We start from the raw sequence: 18,917 nt of genomic DNA, 5'->3' as shown, positions 1-18,917 counted from the left end.
GGTCGGGCCCGGGCCGGACACCGGGCCGCGGGCTTTTTGGACAGCTCTATCCGCATGCACCCCACAGTAGAAGTCACAACTGTAGATTAAAAAAAAACGACAGCCCTGAGCAGCATAATAGAACTTCCCACAGAGTGAATGGTCTAAATCCAAGAGCACCTAATTTTCAACTCAATTCCGTAAACAAGGCATGCCTTGTTCTCAAATCTGTCCCCTTCATCTCAAGTAAAGAACCAAACTAAAAACAGAATGAATACAAGTAATCCACCCATTTCATTGCGCTTCTTGGACTTCAAACAACAGTAGAAAACTACAATCAAAAGAAACAACAAGAATGATACATTACATGTAACAAAGTAGGACCAAATCCCCCCCTGATGGGTAGATGATAAATCAACCCACTAACCTTACACAAATGAATCAGCAACAAAGTGGGCAATGGATCAATCCGTTCTCATTGCACTCTTCACACTTGACCATCTTCTTCTCCTCCTCATCCAAAACCTTGCAACTCCCGTTACATTCTCTGCACATAACGAACCTCATCCCTCCACAGAACCCGCAACCCGAAACCTCCTTCTTATCAATCCCCTCCAACAAAGTCCCCAAGTTCCCTTCTTCTTCTAGCTTCAGAACCTCCTCAGCTCCGCCAATCAATCTCCCTTTCACAAACAACAACGGAGGTCTCGCCTCCTCCTTCCCCATCAAAACCCTCAACTCCTCTCTAAACCCCGAATCCATCGATATATCCCTCTCGATAATCCTCACATCGTAACCTTCTATTAAATTCCTCACCACATTGCAATCCTCAAATGTCTTTCTAATTCCTCTCAATGTGGTGCTATAGAGAATCAAAGCATTCCCTCCGCTCGGCGGGCATTTCTCTTCGAACTTCTCCAACAAGAGCGACGATGAATTGGGCTTTTTAGGAACCGTCTTCTTAATCTGTTCACCTTCTTTCTTCAACTCTTTTTCAAATGAAGCGACGAGCTCAGGATCGAACAGTGGGCTTAAGCTTCTTCTAGACCCAGCGTTTCCCCAGTCTTTCTCCAGTACTTTTGGGCTCTTGACATCGATGACAAGCTTGCTGGGTTGCCTATTCGCTGAAGAACTGAAAGGTCTCAGAACCCTATTAGGATTGGGGGTCTGTCTCGGAGAAAAATCTCTCGGGGAGTTGTTCTCTTTACTTAAAAGCCTCCTCCTTTGTTTCTTCGGCGAGTCGGTGGCTTGAGATTTTGCTGGCCTCATGGCTGGAGACCAAATCGGGATCTCGTCGCTGAGATCCTTCATCAGTTCCCAAGTGTCGATGATCTCCGAGGGCTCTTCGGCTGCGACCCTTTTCTTTGACTGAGGAGTGAAGAGGAGGGCAGAAGGAAGAGGAGAGGGGGAGATTTTGGTTACCTTCGTGGTGCAGATTTGTTTCTCTACTTCCTCTTTTGGGGGTGGTGCCTTTTCTTCTTCTTGTTTGTGATCGAGATTGAGAGCTCCGTAAGTGGTGGAAGTGAGGGAGACGACGTGGTGGGCGGAGATCTTGCGATCGAGGTCGGAGGCGGCGAGAAATTTGGACGAGATGCAGCCCATCCTCTGTTCTTCTTGTTGGTTTCTTTTCCCAGTCCCAGTCCCAGTCCCAGTTTTTTTGCTTCGACAAGAGAAAAAAGACACTTTATTTTGAATGGCAACGGTCTGTTGGAATTTATAACTGCTAATTAATGTGGGGTAATGGGACCAACGGTCAAAAATGGTAGAGGTGTTGGCCGTGTTTTGTCAGTTTTTGGGCTGATGGGAAGTGCCTTTTTGTGTTTCGGGAATACGATAAAATTTGTTAATACCAGATATTTCCTTTTTTTTTGCAGGATTATTAGCACTTAAATATCAGGACTTCACATCATTTTTGAATTTGATACCCCTGAATTTGGAGAAGTTGTAGCTAACTTTCACACGTTTAAAGATTCTGTAGAAATCGTGGCGTGACACCGTGATGGTCGTTATCTAATTTTTGTGTGGTTCCGCTATTTTTTTTTTGTTAATAATTGACAAAAAGATTTATGTAATTGTTTGGCAAACTGAAGGTGGATCTGAAAATTTGAAGCTCACATTGTTTACAAAGTGTGAAGCGCATTGCACATCAACCCGCACATACAATCGCACATACAATCGAATGTTTTTATATTTAACAAAATGTATTTGAAATTAAAGAAAAAGAAAATGATGTGAAATATTGTTTAATTTATCGTCACTAGGTTTTATATACGTGCAATGCACGTGATTAAATACTATGATAAAGTATTTTTGGGTTACTTTCTAACTAAATTTTTTGTGTTATCAAGCTAATGGATAGCAATATGAGTAAAGAGAATAGAGAGAATACAACGAGCACTCAATCCTTCAATTCTTCTTTTTTCTTCACTTACAAATACAATCTCATGTCATCTTCTTATAGGCATGTGAAAGGGAGATATTACATGCATCATATTTATGAGAATTTACTTGGGAATGTCAATAGACATCTACAATTAGTACTACTATAACTCATTGGAATACCAATGGACATCCATAATCCATAATAATAATAATATTATAACACTCCCCTTGGATGTCCATTTATTCAGCAAAAAATATGCCTCATTTAAACCTTACTAGGTATGGGAAAAACCCTAGTGAAGGAAAAGGAGTACATTATTTTTATCCATCATTTGAGGTAATACTTTACTAGAAGAAAATAAAGAAAAAAATACAATACTTGCTCCCCCTTTTGTCTACATCCCTATCTTGTAAGATCATCACTCAAGGTCCTTGAACCGACACATGCCAGTCGACACGAAAGGCGGGACGACTCGACATGCTTAGTCGACTCATGTCCAGTCGACACGAAAGACGGTGCTAGTCGCTTCAGATTAGGAAAGAGTTACTTTTTTGTTATTTCCTTTTTGGATTTGGTTATTTCCTTTTAGACTTAGAGTTTTTTTTATTAGAGTTAGGATAGATTTAGTTGGCTATAAATATTAGTTCCTTTTGTAAATTGTGAATTAACTTTTTAATTATTCAATTAAGAGAATTTTCTCTTTGTTTTCGTTCTCAACTTTGAGAAACTTAGAGCATGTGGATTCAAGCTCGTGAAATACATGCTGTTGTCAGGGCTCGTCGGCATCGGGACGATATCCGATCAGCCTCCCCATTTCTACGTCTGCGTCACGGGCCCGACACGGAGCAACTGGGACCGGGCTCCGGTTTTGCCCGGATGGACATGCCTATCTGTGGGACGACTCTGCTGCTGGTGAGTTTGGACTTCGGAGAGTTTAATGGTTCTTGACTGCACCGAACTAGTCACGTGGGAAGTGCTGGTTGGAGTGGCCGAGTGGGCTGATCGTCTGTGTGTTTGTTTTTAAATGACTTTTGACAGCTTTGAAATCTAGGCATGCGGTGGGCTCCGCATATAAATACGTAGTACTGTTTATTTGTTTGTTTTTTTTAAAGGAAACTTGGGTAGGAGGGGCTACAAACAAAATTTGAATCTTAGGACCTTCTCTCAGACTGCGTTCCTTTTAAGAAGCTCGACCTAACTAAAAAAATTAGGACAAATTTTCAAAACCAACCCATTTCATGATTTAATTGCAAAAAACGATCCGTTTCTATTTTATTTATAAAAACCGATCCAGTTGGTTGAAACTGGGTCGGTTTTTGAAAAAAAATTTCCAAAACTTCACGGGAGTTCAACTCCCGTGAAGTTTTGTTATGAGAAAAAACTTCACGGGAGTTCAACTCCCGTGAAGTTTCATAAAGTCTTTTTCAAAAACCGACCTGGTTTCAGCGACAGTGCTGAAACCAGGTCGGTTTCTCTAAATAAAACAGAAACGGGTCGTTTTTGACAATTAAATCATGAAAAGGGTTGGTTTTAAAAATTTGTCCAAAAAATTTATAGTTGTTGAGCTTCACCTTTAATCTTGCACAAAACCAGTTGAATACGGTCTGAGAATTGAATCTAGACTCCTAAGGTTACGATGATACAACCAGGCAACCTGAGTCGCTCGTTGGTGGTAAGTAATATCTATCTGTATAATATCTGGGTTGTATTTTAACAATAAGTTAATAGATCTAAGACAAAAGCCCCCAGTTTTTAGACGTGTCAAAAATATTGAGCAAGTCCTGGCTTGAGAAATTTTGTTCTATTTAAAGCCATAGATCTTGTTCCACAAAAAATAGTATTACGACTGAATGCGAAATAAATCAACGATATCGTTCTTTTAGCGATATACATAAAATTTGATAATATCGTAAATCATGAGGTATTTAATTTTTGGATTAATATTAAGCCTTTGAAATATTCATTTCGACGTCGGATCAATCCACATAATTAGGTTATGGAAATTTGTATGTTCGTAAAAACTAAATAGTAAGTGCAATCTAGAAAGAGGCCCCCAAACGAATTAGGACCATAGATGACCAGTGGCCACTGACGTTTGACAGCATCCCTCTGTGTATCTGTGGGCCTTACGATATTGGCCCAAGTCGGCTGTTTCTATGGGCTACTTGACTTACCGAGCATCTGCGCCGAGATCGTTGGGCCCATTTCTGTTGACACGTACTCAGCAGCTGGATTATTAAGTAAAATTATTTGACATGCGTCATTACGCCCAGGTGTGTTTCTTTTTGGCGAAAATATCAGAAAACCCTCCTTACCTTTGGATGATTAGCAGGAAACCCCCCTTAAGTTTCGAAATATCAGAAAACCCCCTTTAATTATAGGGATTATCACAAAACCACTTTAACTTTTAGATTCTATCAGAGAATCTCCTAGCTCTCTGATTTTATGAGAAAATTCCCTTTAAATTTGAGATTCTATCAGAAAACCCCTCCTAAATTGAGGTGTGGGTGTGGGTGAGTGGGTGGGGGGTTATCCTCTACAACTTTCAGATTTATTTAAAAACCCCCATTATATTGAGTTTTTCAGAAAAAACTCACTAATATATTATAAGAAGCCCCCCCCCCCAAAAAAAAAAAAAAAAAGAGAAAACTCTCTTAAGTATAGGGATTGTCACAAACCCCCTTTAAGTTTCATATTTTAGTAGAAAATCCTCTTTAAATTTGAGATTTTATCATAAAAACCCCCTACATTATGGGGGTTGTATCCCTTTAACTTTCATATTTTATTACAAAACCCCCTTTAAATTTGAGATCTTATCAAAGAATTCCCTTAATATTATAGGGGGTTCTTAATAAAATCTCAAAGTTAAAATGAGTTTTCCGATAACCCCTAAACTTAAAGGTGGTTTTCTGCTAATTATCCAAAGTTTTTGGGGGAGAGGTGTTTATGATATTTAGCCTTTCTTTTTTTCGGCTTTAATTTTTGAAAGGCTACACACCATGCTTGCTCTATAAACTGCTAAATTTATTCCTCCTACGTCATGACTTATTTTTAGTCTCTTCTTACCCCTTGAATTATTAAATTCATTATTTGTTATGTGAGAATCTGATAAAGTGAAAATGCAATGAAGCAATGAATGCAATAGAATTAACATGGGGATGGAATTCTTAATTTTTATTCTCATATTTGGGTGTAGTTTAGAGAATAAAGCTAGAATTGAAATATTTGGAAGTTATGAATTATTTTGATTCTTGTTTAGTGTGGGCTTTGATAGATTATAACTGTAGTTGCAACTTAAGTATCACTTGCATGCAACTACTCTACTTGCATGCAACTACTCTTGCAACTGTTTGGTTCAATTATTTAAAATTTTCTAACTTGTAGTTGCAGTTGTTTGGTATTGCTTGTAACTTTACTTTTCTTATGCACAGGGGAGGATCTACATACAGTCCAGGGGGGGCCACGGCCCCCCCAAAATTTGGGGGGGAAATTAGGGTGCTCTATTCCTCAAGCCCCCTCAAAATTTTGGGGGGAAAAATTAAGGTGCTCTATTCCTAATTTGGAGAAAAAAATTAATTTGTGAATATTAATTATTTGAGGGTTTTTATGTATATATTAATAGTAAATATATTACCATGAGTAGCAACAAGATTAATAAAGGGGGTTTCATTGAAGTTGGAAATTTATGGAGAGGTATTTAGCGAATGGGCAGAATGAGCTCGTGGTCATCAAGACATCACCATTGGGCATCATTATCGATTAGACTTTCTTTATGTCGCGATCGATTCACAAATGTAAAAAATTAATGTGCGTTTTAGTGAAGATGCGACAGAATTGCTCATGCTTAGTTCTGCCTTAAATCCTCAAAATGCATCTGAGGCTTTGAGAATACAAGATATATGCAAATTGGTTGGCAAGTTTTATGCACAAGATTTTACAAGTGAAGAAAAAGAGAGTTTGAAGATGCAACTGAAACATTATGAGCATAATGTAGTCAAAGGGTCAGACTTCAAAACTCTTTCAACCATTTCTGAGTTGAGTCAATGGTTGGTAAAGACTAATAAATCTGCTACATACGACCTCATTTCTAGAGTGATCGTACTTGTGCTTACTCTTCCAGTTTCTACCGCTACTGCAGAACGATTATTCTCAGCTATGAATATCGTCAAGACTAGACTTCGAAGTAAAATGGAGGATGCTTTCCTCTCCGACGCATTAATGGTGTTTATTAAAAGAGAAATTGCTAAAAGTCTGAGTATTGATGCTATCATTGAAGGCTTTGAAAATTTTAAGGAACGTCGAATTCTTTTTAGTTAGAGAAATTTTAGTTATAAAAAAATAGATGATGCTTATTTGACTATTTTCTATATAATATTTATCTTTCTCTTTTGAAATATTTTGGAGATATTGATGTTGGCTATTCTACTCGTTTTATGTGGGTTGTGGTATATCTCTTGTGAATAAAATTACATTAAGAAAAATTTTTATCTATCTTTTGTACGCGGCCCCCGCAGAACTAAAATCCTGGATCCGCCCCTGGTCATCAAGGAATTGTGAGCTATTATATGTTCGTGCTAAAATCACTTGCTCATTCTAGTTGTTGTCCATTCTTGCAGAAGGTTGTTGTGCTGACGGCGGCGCCGAGGAACCAAAACAAACGCCGATCCAAGAAGGCCAAAAACAACCAAATATCAATGCACAAACCAAACACCAATTTTAACGTGGTTCGGCAATTGCCTAAGTCCACGGGGCAAGAAGGGGGAGGGTTTCCACTAATAGAGAAGGAGAGTACAAATTGAGATTTTTAAAATAATTTACATATATTAAAATTATATAATTTATAATTATTTTTAGTAAGAAATATTATTTTGAAAATTAAATTTTCTAAAAAATAATATCTTTAAAAAGTTTTCTATTTTTTAAAAATATTATTTTTAATGTAAAAAATATTTTAAATTATTTTAAAGTTTTAGAAAATAACTTTAAAATTTTCATGAAGTTTTTAGATTTTTGTTTGAAATTTTGTATAAAGATTTTTAATTTTATTAATTTAGTTTTGTTGCAACAAGGTTGCACATGCGACTTACACTTAAAATTGCATAAGTCGTAAGTTGCAATTGTAGAGCGTAATATTTAGTTGCAATAAAACAAATACTTGCAACTAAACAAAAATAATTTTGTTGCATGCAATTGCAGTTATAGCCCTCCAAATGCAATATATCAAATGCACCCTTAAGCGGGAATTCCCAATCCCTATTATCTCATTGAGAGTGCTTATTCCCACATAAAATGGGTATGAAACGTAGTGGGAATGGGAATTCTAACTTTCCAAATGCGTTGTCCTTGTTATAAAAAAATGAAAAGTGGGAATCGTTATTGTTGAGCGCTGCGAAAGCCAAATCAACCAAACCGACGTGGTGCGAGAAATCAAATCAAACGAACGTCGAGAGAATGCCAAACGAACTAAATCAATGTTACAAACACAAACAACCAATTTTAACGTGGTTCGGCAAGTTGCCTACGTCCACGGGGCAAGAAGGGGATAGAATTTTAACGTGGTTCGGCAAGTTGCCTACGTCCACGGGGCAAGAAGGGGATAGAGTTTTTCACTAATAGAGAAGAAGAGTACAAACTGAGATTACAAATCACTCAAACTCACCAATTAATCTCACCAACAAATCTCTAATTCTCTCCAAACAAAATCCTAACCAATAACTCAGAAAATACCTCTTTTCCGTGCTCCAAATATCCCCAATTTTCTTCTCTATTCTTTCTTCTAATTGTTCCATATATATAGAAATCCTAAAATCATAAACATACTAGGAATTCTAAAACAAAAATCAAAACAGATTAGGAATCCTAATAACCTGTTACTAAAACAGATTTGGAATCATGTTACAAAAACAGATTAGGAATCAAAATAACCTGTTACCAAAACAAATTAGGAAACATATTAGGAACCTGCTATCCAACAGTTATTCTATTCCCACTCATTTATGCGCATCAAATGAAGTTGCATTTGTTATTTTCTGAGTATTTTAAATGGATTTGTAAACGGAAAGTGATTTTCATGAGGTAAATGGGGTTGAAATTAAAAGTTCAATGGGTCTAAGTAGTTCAAGGGTGTAAACATTGACGAATCTAATAGTTCATAGAGTGTGTGATACCGAAAATAGTTCAAGGGGCTATAAGGACAAATCTAATAGGCTAGAGGATACAAACCATTATATTATGCATCAATAAAAAATCAATCAAATATTATAGTGTATAACTATATTTGTTATATGTAAGCAGATGACAGAAATATGATTGAAACAAATCCATATTCACAATACCATCACAAAATTGTAAAACCACATGAAACTATAACTTGTAGGCGTCAAAAAATGCTAATAGATATCCCAAACATAGAGAAGATCACTCAAAAAATCACGAGAACTGTTTAAAGGTTTGACCAAATGGGTTTTGTGAGGGAAGATTGATCTAACGAAGTGATCGAATCTCATCTCAGCAAAAGAGTGTTCGAAAATCATAATAGGAGCTTAGTATTTATCATTCTGTCCATAATAATCGGGTTATCCCTAAGAATATTATATTTAACATTCTTCCAGGAACTTCCCATTACATGAATTATCGACCCCCAGCTTTCTTTGTAAAACTGGGTATAACGAGGAGTACGTTAACCTCAGTCATATGTTCGGGTTATCCTTAAGAATATAGGATTCTCCAGGAACTTCCCGTTAAGGAAAGGAAATAGTTTAGACTCATATACCTTTTGGAGTATCGAGGAGCAGTTTATACTCGTATACTTTTCGGAGTGAGGGGAAACAGTTTATACTCGTGTACCCAATGGAGTTGGGGAAAACAGTTTATACTCGTGTATCCGATGGAGTAATATGGTCGTCTTTACTCGACTTCTTTGGCCGTTATGACGCCGGAGTCAATTAAGGCTTGGATTTTGTTTTTGAGTCCAAAGCAAATTTCGGTGGGATGAAGAATCCTTCTGTGGTACGCACAGTAATTTGGATCCGTAATCATCTTAGCTCCATCCTGATCTTTAATAGGTGGTAGCTCGATTTTGTCATTAGCGAGGAGGTATTCCAATATGGCTGGAGCTTCATCCTCTTCGAATGAATATTCTTTTTGAAACTTCGGATCGAAAGTTGCGTTCCCAATGATTGCAGATGTCATTTGTTGGCCTTTCTCAGCTTCCTTTCTTTTAAGAAAGTGTTCAGCTTGTTCGCCACGAAATTTTAACTCCTTCCAAGTTGTGGACGGCTCAACCCCCAAAGCTTCCAAGACATCGATGGAGAGGTTATTGTGGCATGTTTGCAGGATGAACTCCTCTGTAATAGGATCTCTGCAATTCATCGCCATGTTACGGAAACGCTTGACAAAATTGTCGACTGACTCTCCGTCTTTTTGCTTCTCATCCAAAAGGATTCCGATTGACACTTCGGTGTCATCATCGAAGAAGTTGCTGAGGAACAAACTTTCCATGTCATCCCAGCAATTGATGCTCCCTGGCTTGAGCCGTCGGTACCAATCGAAGGCGGGCCCACGAAGGGTGCCAACGAATGACCGGATCATTAAGGCCTCGTTTCCAGAGATTATGCCCAAATGAGACTTGAAATAAATCAAGTGTTGAATCGGCGAACTCTTCCCTTCAAACGGTGTGAAGTTAATCAGATTGAATTTGGTCGGGTATGGTATTGAATCCCATTCCCTCGGATAAGGACATGGAATACCCGTCTTCTTAACTTCTTGAGCCGTCATCAAAGCATTGATTTTGTCTTCAAGTTTTTGCATTTTCCCGTCATCGTCTTCATTTCTTTCTGAATGATGTCGAGTAAAGATAATTGGACCACCCCCAGTGAGAGGTGCTATTGAACCACCCCCAATATCGTTATTGGGAGGATCCGTTAAACCACCCCCAGCGTTATTGCCATTGGGAGGTGTATCAGCCATAATGACTTCATCCACCTCTGGATCACTGTCATCTACAACATTCCGAGTGTGGTGGCTGGATTCAAATCGCTGATTGGACTCAGGAGGTTGAGGCTGTTGAGTTAACAGTTCTCTCATTTGTTGGATAGCCAACTTCATTTCTGTCTTCACTTCAGCTCTAATTTCTTCACGTTGTTTGGCTAGAGCTTCCTGAAGTATTTGAGTGAACTGATCAGCAGTGATTGTGAATACTTCTCTGATTTGTCCTGTGCTAGACATTGTATCATCAGAAGCGATTGCAGAATAAGTGTCCGAGAATTCATCCTCCGAGGACATTCCTTCTTGCATTCTCTTGTAGTCTCTGCGTCTGATAGCTCCTAATTGGAGTCGAGACATCCTTTGAGCAATTCTTGGATTGACTTTTCCTTTCGGGGAAAAGTCGGGATTTGAGTCACTTGAATGCTGTTTAGACTTTCTTCTATCAGCCACGTTGATGGTGACTTCAGGGAATTCATCATTTTGGACAGCTGCTCTTCTTTTGCGGAAATGTCTCGGCTTAGGTTTCGATAATACAGAGACTTTTCGTGGGATGACTTCTCGTTTGAAACAGTCACATTCTGATAATGCTGTTTTGACGAGTCGTGCACAGGAACAACGAGAGTTTATCTCTCGAATAACTCTCTTTCGAAAATTATTCACAACTTCAACTTGATAATACGATTCATCGGTATGATTGCCAAAAAATCGTATCGTCTGTTGGTATGATCTCCCAGGTATGACGATATCATTTGGTGAATGCGTCTTCTTCTGGGGGTATAAAACCTTGTTGGCATTCTCAGGACAATTTATTTTTGTTTTTGAGCGATCCAAGGTTATGTTGGGAGTCGCACGTCTGAAACCACCCATTTGCGGGTATGGGGTCTTAACGGGCTCCGAATGCTGATTTTGCATAAGTCCAGACTTTGGAATCCAAACTTGACGAAGTTTTGGTGATTCTTTGGTCACCATTTCCTTTCTCTTTTCTCGTCTTTGTTGTGAGAGAGCATAGGCATTAGCAGCTTTTGCACGACGTTTTTGTATACGTTCTTTGAGGGTCGAACGAGTCTTTTTGACAATAGTCCATTCATCCGTCATTGTTTTAGCAGAGATACGAGTGATTGGTTGTTGAGACAACTGAACCATTCTATGTCTCCTCGACTCTAGGTCCGCGTGGTAACGAACCCCGTCGCTTTGTTCCAAGGCCTTAGCCATTTGGCGAGCACGGCGTTGACGTTGTCTCTGACGAGCTCTTTTCGTCAATGCCGGCGGGCTTTGATTCGATGACTCTTTAACTAGATAAGAGCCATTGTGAGCAGAGGTATTGCGAGTGAAATTCTCAGCAACAATCAAGCGAGAATCTTCATTTTGTGCCTTCTTTGGCATGTAAGTCTTCCTCAATTGTGAGATCCTCTTGTACTTGCGAGATACTGAAGATCTTGAAGAGGATGATGAGAAATATTCCTCAAACTTGGTTTGGTCGAATTCGTATTCGACCATGGATTCAACTGGAATCTTGATCGGCTGCGACACGACGGTCTCGGCAGCGAGACCGTTGGCTCCCACTGTGGTCGCCAGTTTGTTTTCGCCAAAAGTCGAATTTGTTGTCGAATTCATTATATCTTCGGTCGATTACAATAAATTCAAAGAAAACAGCCTTTTTATAAGACTCTTTTACACAACAAAAAGAAAATTACAACTCTTGAGAAAATAAACGCAGGATCGTTGTTTGGATCACTGCTTTCGTGGGATCTTTGCCTGTGCCGGGAGCGCTTTGACTCGTGGACCACCAAATCACAGATTCTGATTGAACCGTGAGGGGTTTATGATTCTGACTTCGTTTATCGAAGTGAGAAATTGAAACGATATCTTATCGATGTAAGATAGTCGTTCTTCTTGAAATCAAGTCAAAGCTCAATTTCAAGGATTGGCCGTAAGATCAGCACCTCTGCTCTCTCTCTGCTCTGGATTGCTCTGGATTGCTCTGAAGTACTCACAATGATCAGCCCCCTGGAAAAATGGCCTTAGGAGGGTATTTATAACCTCCAAGAACAGTTGGCAAAAAACAGGTTCGCGAGACAGCTTTTGCTGTCTCGACGGGCGAGACAGTGTTTGCTGTCTCGGCCCGCGAGACAGGGCGAGACAGATTTATACTGCTCGCCCAAGCGAGACAGTCTTTGCTGTCTCGCCCACGCGAGACAGTCTTGCTGTCATCGCGCCGTGGCGAGACCAGAATTTACTGTCTCGCACGTGAGAACAGCTTTCAGATGGTCAAAACTACCTTTGTAACTAACCCACCGTGGCCACTAACTGTTGCAGAAACGTGGGAAACTCGTGGCGACAGAATCACTGTGATAACTGCCAAAAATAACGGAGTTTGAAACGTGAAAGACAGTTAGATGAAACTGCCTGCGGGTTACTGTTCCGCGAGCAGTGTGTTACTGTCTCGGCGGGCCGAAGACAGTGTTACTGTGCTCGCGGGCCGAGACAGCAAACTCTGTCTCGCCGTCGAGACAGCAAAAGTGTCTCGGCGAACCGTTTTCTGCCAACTGTTCTTGGAGGTTATAAATACCCTCCTAAGGCCATTTTTTTTCCAGAGGCTGATCATTGTGAGTACTTCAGCAGCAATCCAGAGCAGAGAGAGAGCAGAGGTGCTGATCTACGGCCATTCTTGAAATTGGCTTTTGTACTTGATTTCAAGAAGAACGACTATCTACATCGAAAGATATCGTTTCAATTTCTCACTTTGATAAACGAAGTCAGAATCATAAACCCCTCACGGTTCAATCAGAATCTGTGACTTGGTGGTCCACGAGTCAAAGCGCGCTCCCGGCACAGGTAAAGATCCACGAAAGCAGTGATGCCAACAACGATCACTGCGTTTATTTTCTCAAAGAGTTTGTAAATTTTGCTTTTTGTTGTGTAAAAGAAGTCTTATAAAAAGGCTGTTTTCTTTGAATTTATTGTAATCGATCCGAAGATATAATGAAATTCGACAAACAGAATCAACTTTTAGGCGAAAAACAAACTGGCGGACCATCAGTGGGAGCCAACAGTCTCGCTGTCGAGACGTCGTGTCGCAGCGATCAAGATTCCAGTTTGTCATGGTCGAATAGCGAATTCGACCAAACACGTTTGAGGATTTTTCTCATCGCCTCTTCAAGAAATCTTCAGTTATTCGCAAGTACAAGAGGCTCCTTGGGAAGACTTCATCCAAAGAAGGCCAAAATGAAGAATTCTCGCATTGTTGTTGCTGGTTGCTGAGAATTTCGACGTCGCAATACCTCTGGCTCACAATGGCTCTTATCTAGTTAAAGAGTTCATCGGAAATCAAAGCCTCGCCCGGCAATTGGACGAAAAAGCAGCCTCGTACAGAAGACAACGTCAACGCCGTGCTCTGCGAAATGGCTAAGGCCTTGGAACAAAGCGACGGGGTTCGTTACCACGCGGACCTAGAGTCGAGAGACATAAGAATGGTTCACGTTGTTCTCAACAACCAAATCACTTCGTATCTACTGGCTAAAACAATTGAACGGATGAATGGACTATTGTCCAAAAAGACTCGTTGACCCTCAAAGAACGGTATAAAAAAACGTCGTGCAAGCTGCTAATGCCTATGCTCTCTCCACAACACAGACGAGAAAAGAAGGAAGGAAATGGTGACGAACAGAATCCCAAAACTTCGTCAAGTTTGGATCGCAAAGTCTGGACTTATGCAAATCAGCATTCGGAAGGGCCCGTTAAGACCAATAATCCCCGCATGGTGGTTTTCAGACTGCGACTCCAACACATAACGCTTGGATCCTCAAAACAAAAATAATATGTACTGAGAATGCCAACAAGGTTTTATAACCCCCAGAAGAAGATGCGCATTCCACCCAAAATGATATATCGTCATACCTGGGAGATCATACCAACAGACGATACGATTTTCTTGGGCAATCAATACCGATGAATTCGTATTATCAAGTTGAAGTTGTGAATAATTTTCGAAGAGAGTTATAAGGAGTGATCGAGAGATAAACTCTCGTTGTTCCTAGTGCGCGACTCGTTAAAACAGCATTATCAGAATGTGACTGTTTCAAAACGAGAAGTCTCCCACGAAAAAGTCGTCTGTATTTATCGAAAACCTAAGGCCGAGACATTTCGAAAGAAGAGCAGCTGTCTCGCAAAATGATGAATTCCCATGAGTCACGCATCCACGTGGCTGATAAGAAGAAAGTCTAAACAGCATTCAAGTTGACTCAAATCCCGAAACTTTTCCCCGAACAGGAAAAGTCAATCCAAGAATTGCTCGCAAAGGATGTCTCGACTCGCATTAGGAGGTATCAGACGCAGAGACTACAAGAGAATGCAAGAAGGAATGTCCTCAGAGGATGAATTCTCGGACACTTTATTCTGGCAATCGCTTCTGATGATACAATGTCTAGCAGCAGGACAAATCAGAGAAGTATTCACAATCACTGCTGATCAGTTCACCAAATACTTCAGGAAGTTCTAGGCCAACAACGTGAAGAAATTAGAAGCTGAAGTGAAGACAGAAATGAAGTTGGCTTATCCAACAAGAGAGAACTGTTAACTCAACAGGCTGCAACCTCCTGGGTCCAATCAGCGATTTGAATCCAGCCACCACACTCGGGATGTTGTAGATTGACAGTGATCCAGAGGGGTGGATGAAGTCATTATGGCGATACACCTCCCAATGGAATAACGTCTAGGGGTGGTTTAACGGATCCTCGCCAATGAACGATATTGGGGGTGGTTCAATGACCTCTCACTGGGTGGTCAAATTATGCTTTACTCGACATCATTCAGAAAGAAATGAAGACGAGACGGGAAAAATGCAGAAAATTGGAAGACAAAATCAATGCTTGGGATGTACGGCTCAAGAAGTTAAGAGAAGCGGGTATTGCCATGTCCTATCGCGAGGGAATGGGATTCAATACCATACCCGACCAAATTCAATCTGAATTAACTTCAACACCGTTTGGAAAGGGAAGAGTTCGCAGCGATTCAAACACTTGATTTTATCAAGTCATCCATTTCATAATCTCTGGAAACGAGGCCTTAATGATCCGGTCGTTCGTTGGCACCCTTCGTGGGCCTGCTTCGATTGGTACGCGGGACCGGCTCAAGCGGCAGGGGCATCAATTGCTGGGGATGACATGAAAGTTTAGTTCCTCAGAGCACCTTCTTCGATGATGACAACCAGAAGTGTCAATCGAACTCTTTTGGATGAGAAAGCAAAAAGACGGAGAGTCAGTCGATGTTTGTCAAAAACGCTTCCGTGTTGCAAAGCCAATAAATTGCAGAGATCCTATTAAACAGAGGAGTTTCATGCCTGGCAAACATGTCCAATAACACTCTCCATCGATGTCCTGGAAGCTCTGGGGGTTGTGCCATGCCACAACTTGGAAGGAGTTAAAAATACTCCGGGGTGGAACAAGCTGAGCACTTTCTTAAAAGAAAGAGTAAAGCTGAGAGAGGCCAAACCAATGATCATCTCAATCCATGAGAATGGCGACTCTCAGATCCGAAGTTCCATCAAGGAGATTCTTTTCGAAGATGATGAAGCTCACACGTACCAAGCCCGCATTTTATTAGAATACCTCATCGCTTAAATGACAAAATCGAGCTAGCCCCTATTAAGATCAGATGGAGCTAAAAGGATTACGGATCGCAAACTACTATGTGCAAGCACAGAAGCGGTTCTTCAAATCCCAGCCAGAGATTTGCTTTGGACTCAAAACAAGATCGCAAGCCCTAAAATTGACTCCGGCGTCATAACGGCGAAAGAGGTCGAGTAAAGACAACCATCATACCATATGGGTGACAGAGTATAAACTGTTTTCCCTGACTCCGATGAAGTATAACGAGTATAAACTAGCTTCTCCCATCTCACTCGAAAAGTATAGCGAGTATAAACTGCCCTTAAAATACTCCAACAGGTATATGAGTCTAAACTATTTCCTTTCTTTCACGGGGAAGTTCCTTGGAGAATGCCATGCATGGTACTTTTAAGGATAACCCGAATCCAATAACTAAACATAATGACAAACTCAGTTTTCACAAGAAAAAGCTGGGGTGGATGGTTCATGTACAGAAGTTCCCGAAAGAATGCTATATGTAATTTTCTTAGAATAAACCCGATCATCTACAAACAAAGTGTTAAACAGCTACATCACGACGGTGATTTGCCGACTATCTTTTGCTGAGATAAGATTTGAACACTTTGTTGATCATGCTTCCCTCCTCAAAACGCCTCCTTTGGTCAAACGCTTTAAACCGTTAAGGACCAAAATCCAAAAATCCCCGATCTCACGTTCGTTCCATGAACGAGAGGTCTCACAAATTGAACGATCCCTTTAAACAATTACGGATGTCTCAGAAATCCCCATCTGGTCAAACTTTAAACAGTTAAGAGCGCAAATCCAAAATCTCCTCTCAGATTCCGGTTCCATGAACGAGAGCGGTCCCAAATTTGAAGGCGTAAAACCTTTAAACAGTTTGGATCGTCTCAGATTCCAGCTTGGTCAAACCTTTAAACAGTTAGGACGGCAAAGTCAAATCCCCTCTGATTCGTTCCATGACGAGAGGATCCACAATTGAATGATCAAGACCTTAAAGCAGTTTAGGATCATTCTCAGAAACTCTCACTTGGTCAAACCTTTAAAACAGTTAGGACCAAAAGCCAAAATCCCCTCTCGATTCGTTCCATGAACGAGAGGTCCACAAATTGGATGATCAAACCTTTAAACAGTTAGGATCATCTCAAGAACTCCCCATACTTGGTCAAACCTTACTACAGTTAGGACCAAAACCAAAATGCCCCTTCGGATTCCTTCCATCGAACGAGAGGTCCAGCTTCGATTGTGGCAATCATAACTATAAAAGTTAAGATTGCTTCCAATCTAATTGGATCAATACCTTACTTCAGATTCTCTGAATAGAAATCCAATTTAAATTTCGCTTTGTACCAGGAGATAGAATATAAAAATTCTTTGCCTCTCCGATTCTGGGTTCATGCTCTACCAAGCAAAGCAAGAGATCAGGAGATAGAATATAAAATTCTTCCTCTCCATCATCGGGTTTATCTTCTACCAAACAAACACAGAACCAGGAATAGAATATAAAATTCTTCCTCTCCTCATCGTTTGGTTTATCTCTAACCAACACAAGAGACCAGGAGATAGAAATATAAAATCTTCCTCTCATCATCGGGTTATCTTACGCAAACAACCAAGAGACCAGGAGTAGAAGTATAAAATTCTTCCTCTCCGATTCTGGTTCATCTCTACACAAAAAGAGACCTGAATACTCCAATAGTCCACGAGTCTAAACTGTCTTCCTACCCAACCAGGAAGTTTTGCTGGAGAAGTATTACTCAGATATTCGTTAAGAATAACCTGAATACTACTGAATAACTCCAATAGGTACACGAGTCTAAATCAGTTTTCCTAACCATCAACGAGGACAGTTTCTGGAGATATCATTTCAGAATATTTTTAGAATACCTGATCACTCCTGCAAATGGTATACGAGTCTAAACTGTTTCCCTACCAATCACAGGAAGTTTCTGGAGAATATTACTCAGATATCATTAGAATAACCTGAATACTCCAATGGGTAGACGAGTCTAAACTGTATTCCGACCTCACAGGAAGTTTTCTGGAAAATATATAATCTGAATATTCTTAAGGATAACCTGAGGAATTCTGCAATGGATATACCCAATTCAATGTAAATGCTGGAATTCACGCAGAGCAAGTATCACTTTCAGATTCAAGACTCTCAGACAACAGGTACAAGCGATAAACGCGACGGCCGGGAAACGTTAGCATATCTACCGAAGAAGCTGGATAGACTAACAGCACAGAAGAGGTTAAACATTGCAAGCCATGACAAGTCTTCCACACGAATCTACTCAACGCAGCATTGAAGGGATTGGTAAGCAAGACTTATACTAATCCAAAGATCCCAGAACTCCCTCTATAAAAGAATGAGTTGGAATACTTTGGAAGGGGGTATCTGTAGGCGTCAAAAAAATACTGAAAGATATCCAAAACAGCTCAAGAGGAAATCAATCCAAAAGGCAGAGAGAAACACAAGTCTTGACTGTCTGCGCCATGCGAGACAGACTTGACTGTCTCGCGGCGACGAGACAGTCTTTTACTGTTCGCCGTGCGGAGACAGTCTTTACTGTCTCAGGGCGGGCGAGACAGATTTTTACTGGTCTCGCCCAAGCGAGACAGTCTTTGCTGTCTCGCCCACAGCGAGACGTCTTTTGCTGTCTCAACGCGTGCGAGAGCAGAACTTTATGTCTCGCACGTGAGACAGCTTTCAGATGGTCAAAACTACCTTTGTAATCCCTACCGTGGCCACTCACTGTCTTTCCACGTTTAAACTCCGTTATTTTGGCAGTTATCCACGTGATTTCTCGCGCCATAGACGTTTCCCACGTATCTTGAAACAGTGAGTGGCCACGATGTAGGTAGTTACAAAGGTAGTTTGACCATCTGAAAGCTGTCTCCAGCGTGCGAAGACAGTAAATTCTTGTCTCGCACGGTGAGAC

The 18,917-nt window shown here is 40.4% G+C and overlaps 1 protein-coding gene across 1 annotated transcript; it reads right to left on the bottom strand.

The window, feature by feature from the left end:
- Nucleotides 196-1,677, bottom strand: LOC109824620 (uncharacterized protein At3g28850). The gene has a single exon (XM_020391551.1). The coding sequence runs from the start codon at nt 1,579-1,581 to the stop codon at nt 421-423; it is 1,161 nt and encodes a 386-aa protein (XP_020247140.1). The 5' UTR covers nt 1,582-1,677; the 3' UTR covers nt 196-420.

Source organism: Asparagus officinalis, chromosome 1 (assembly GCF_001876935.1).
Source record: "Asparagus officinalis chromosome 1, Aspof.V1, whole genome shotgun sequence".
Taxonomy (NCBI): domain Eukaryota; kingdom Viridiplantae; phylum Streptophyta; class Magnoliopsida; order Asparagales; family Asparagaceae; genus Asparagus; species Asparagus officinalis.
This window is presented reverse-complemented; position numbering and strand designations above follow the sequence as displayed.

Bases quoted from the DNA above. Each gene is read 5' to 3' on its own strand.
- LOC109824620 (XM_020391551.1), bottom strand. From the start codon at position 1,581: ATGGGCTGCATCTCGTCCAAATTTCTCGCCGCCTCCGACCTCGATCGC.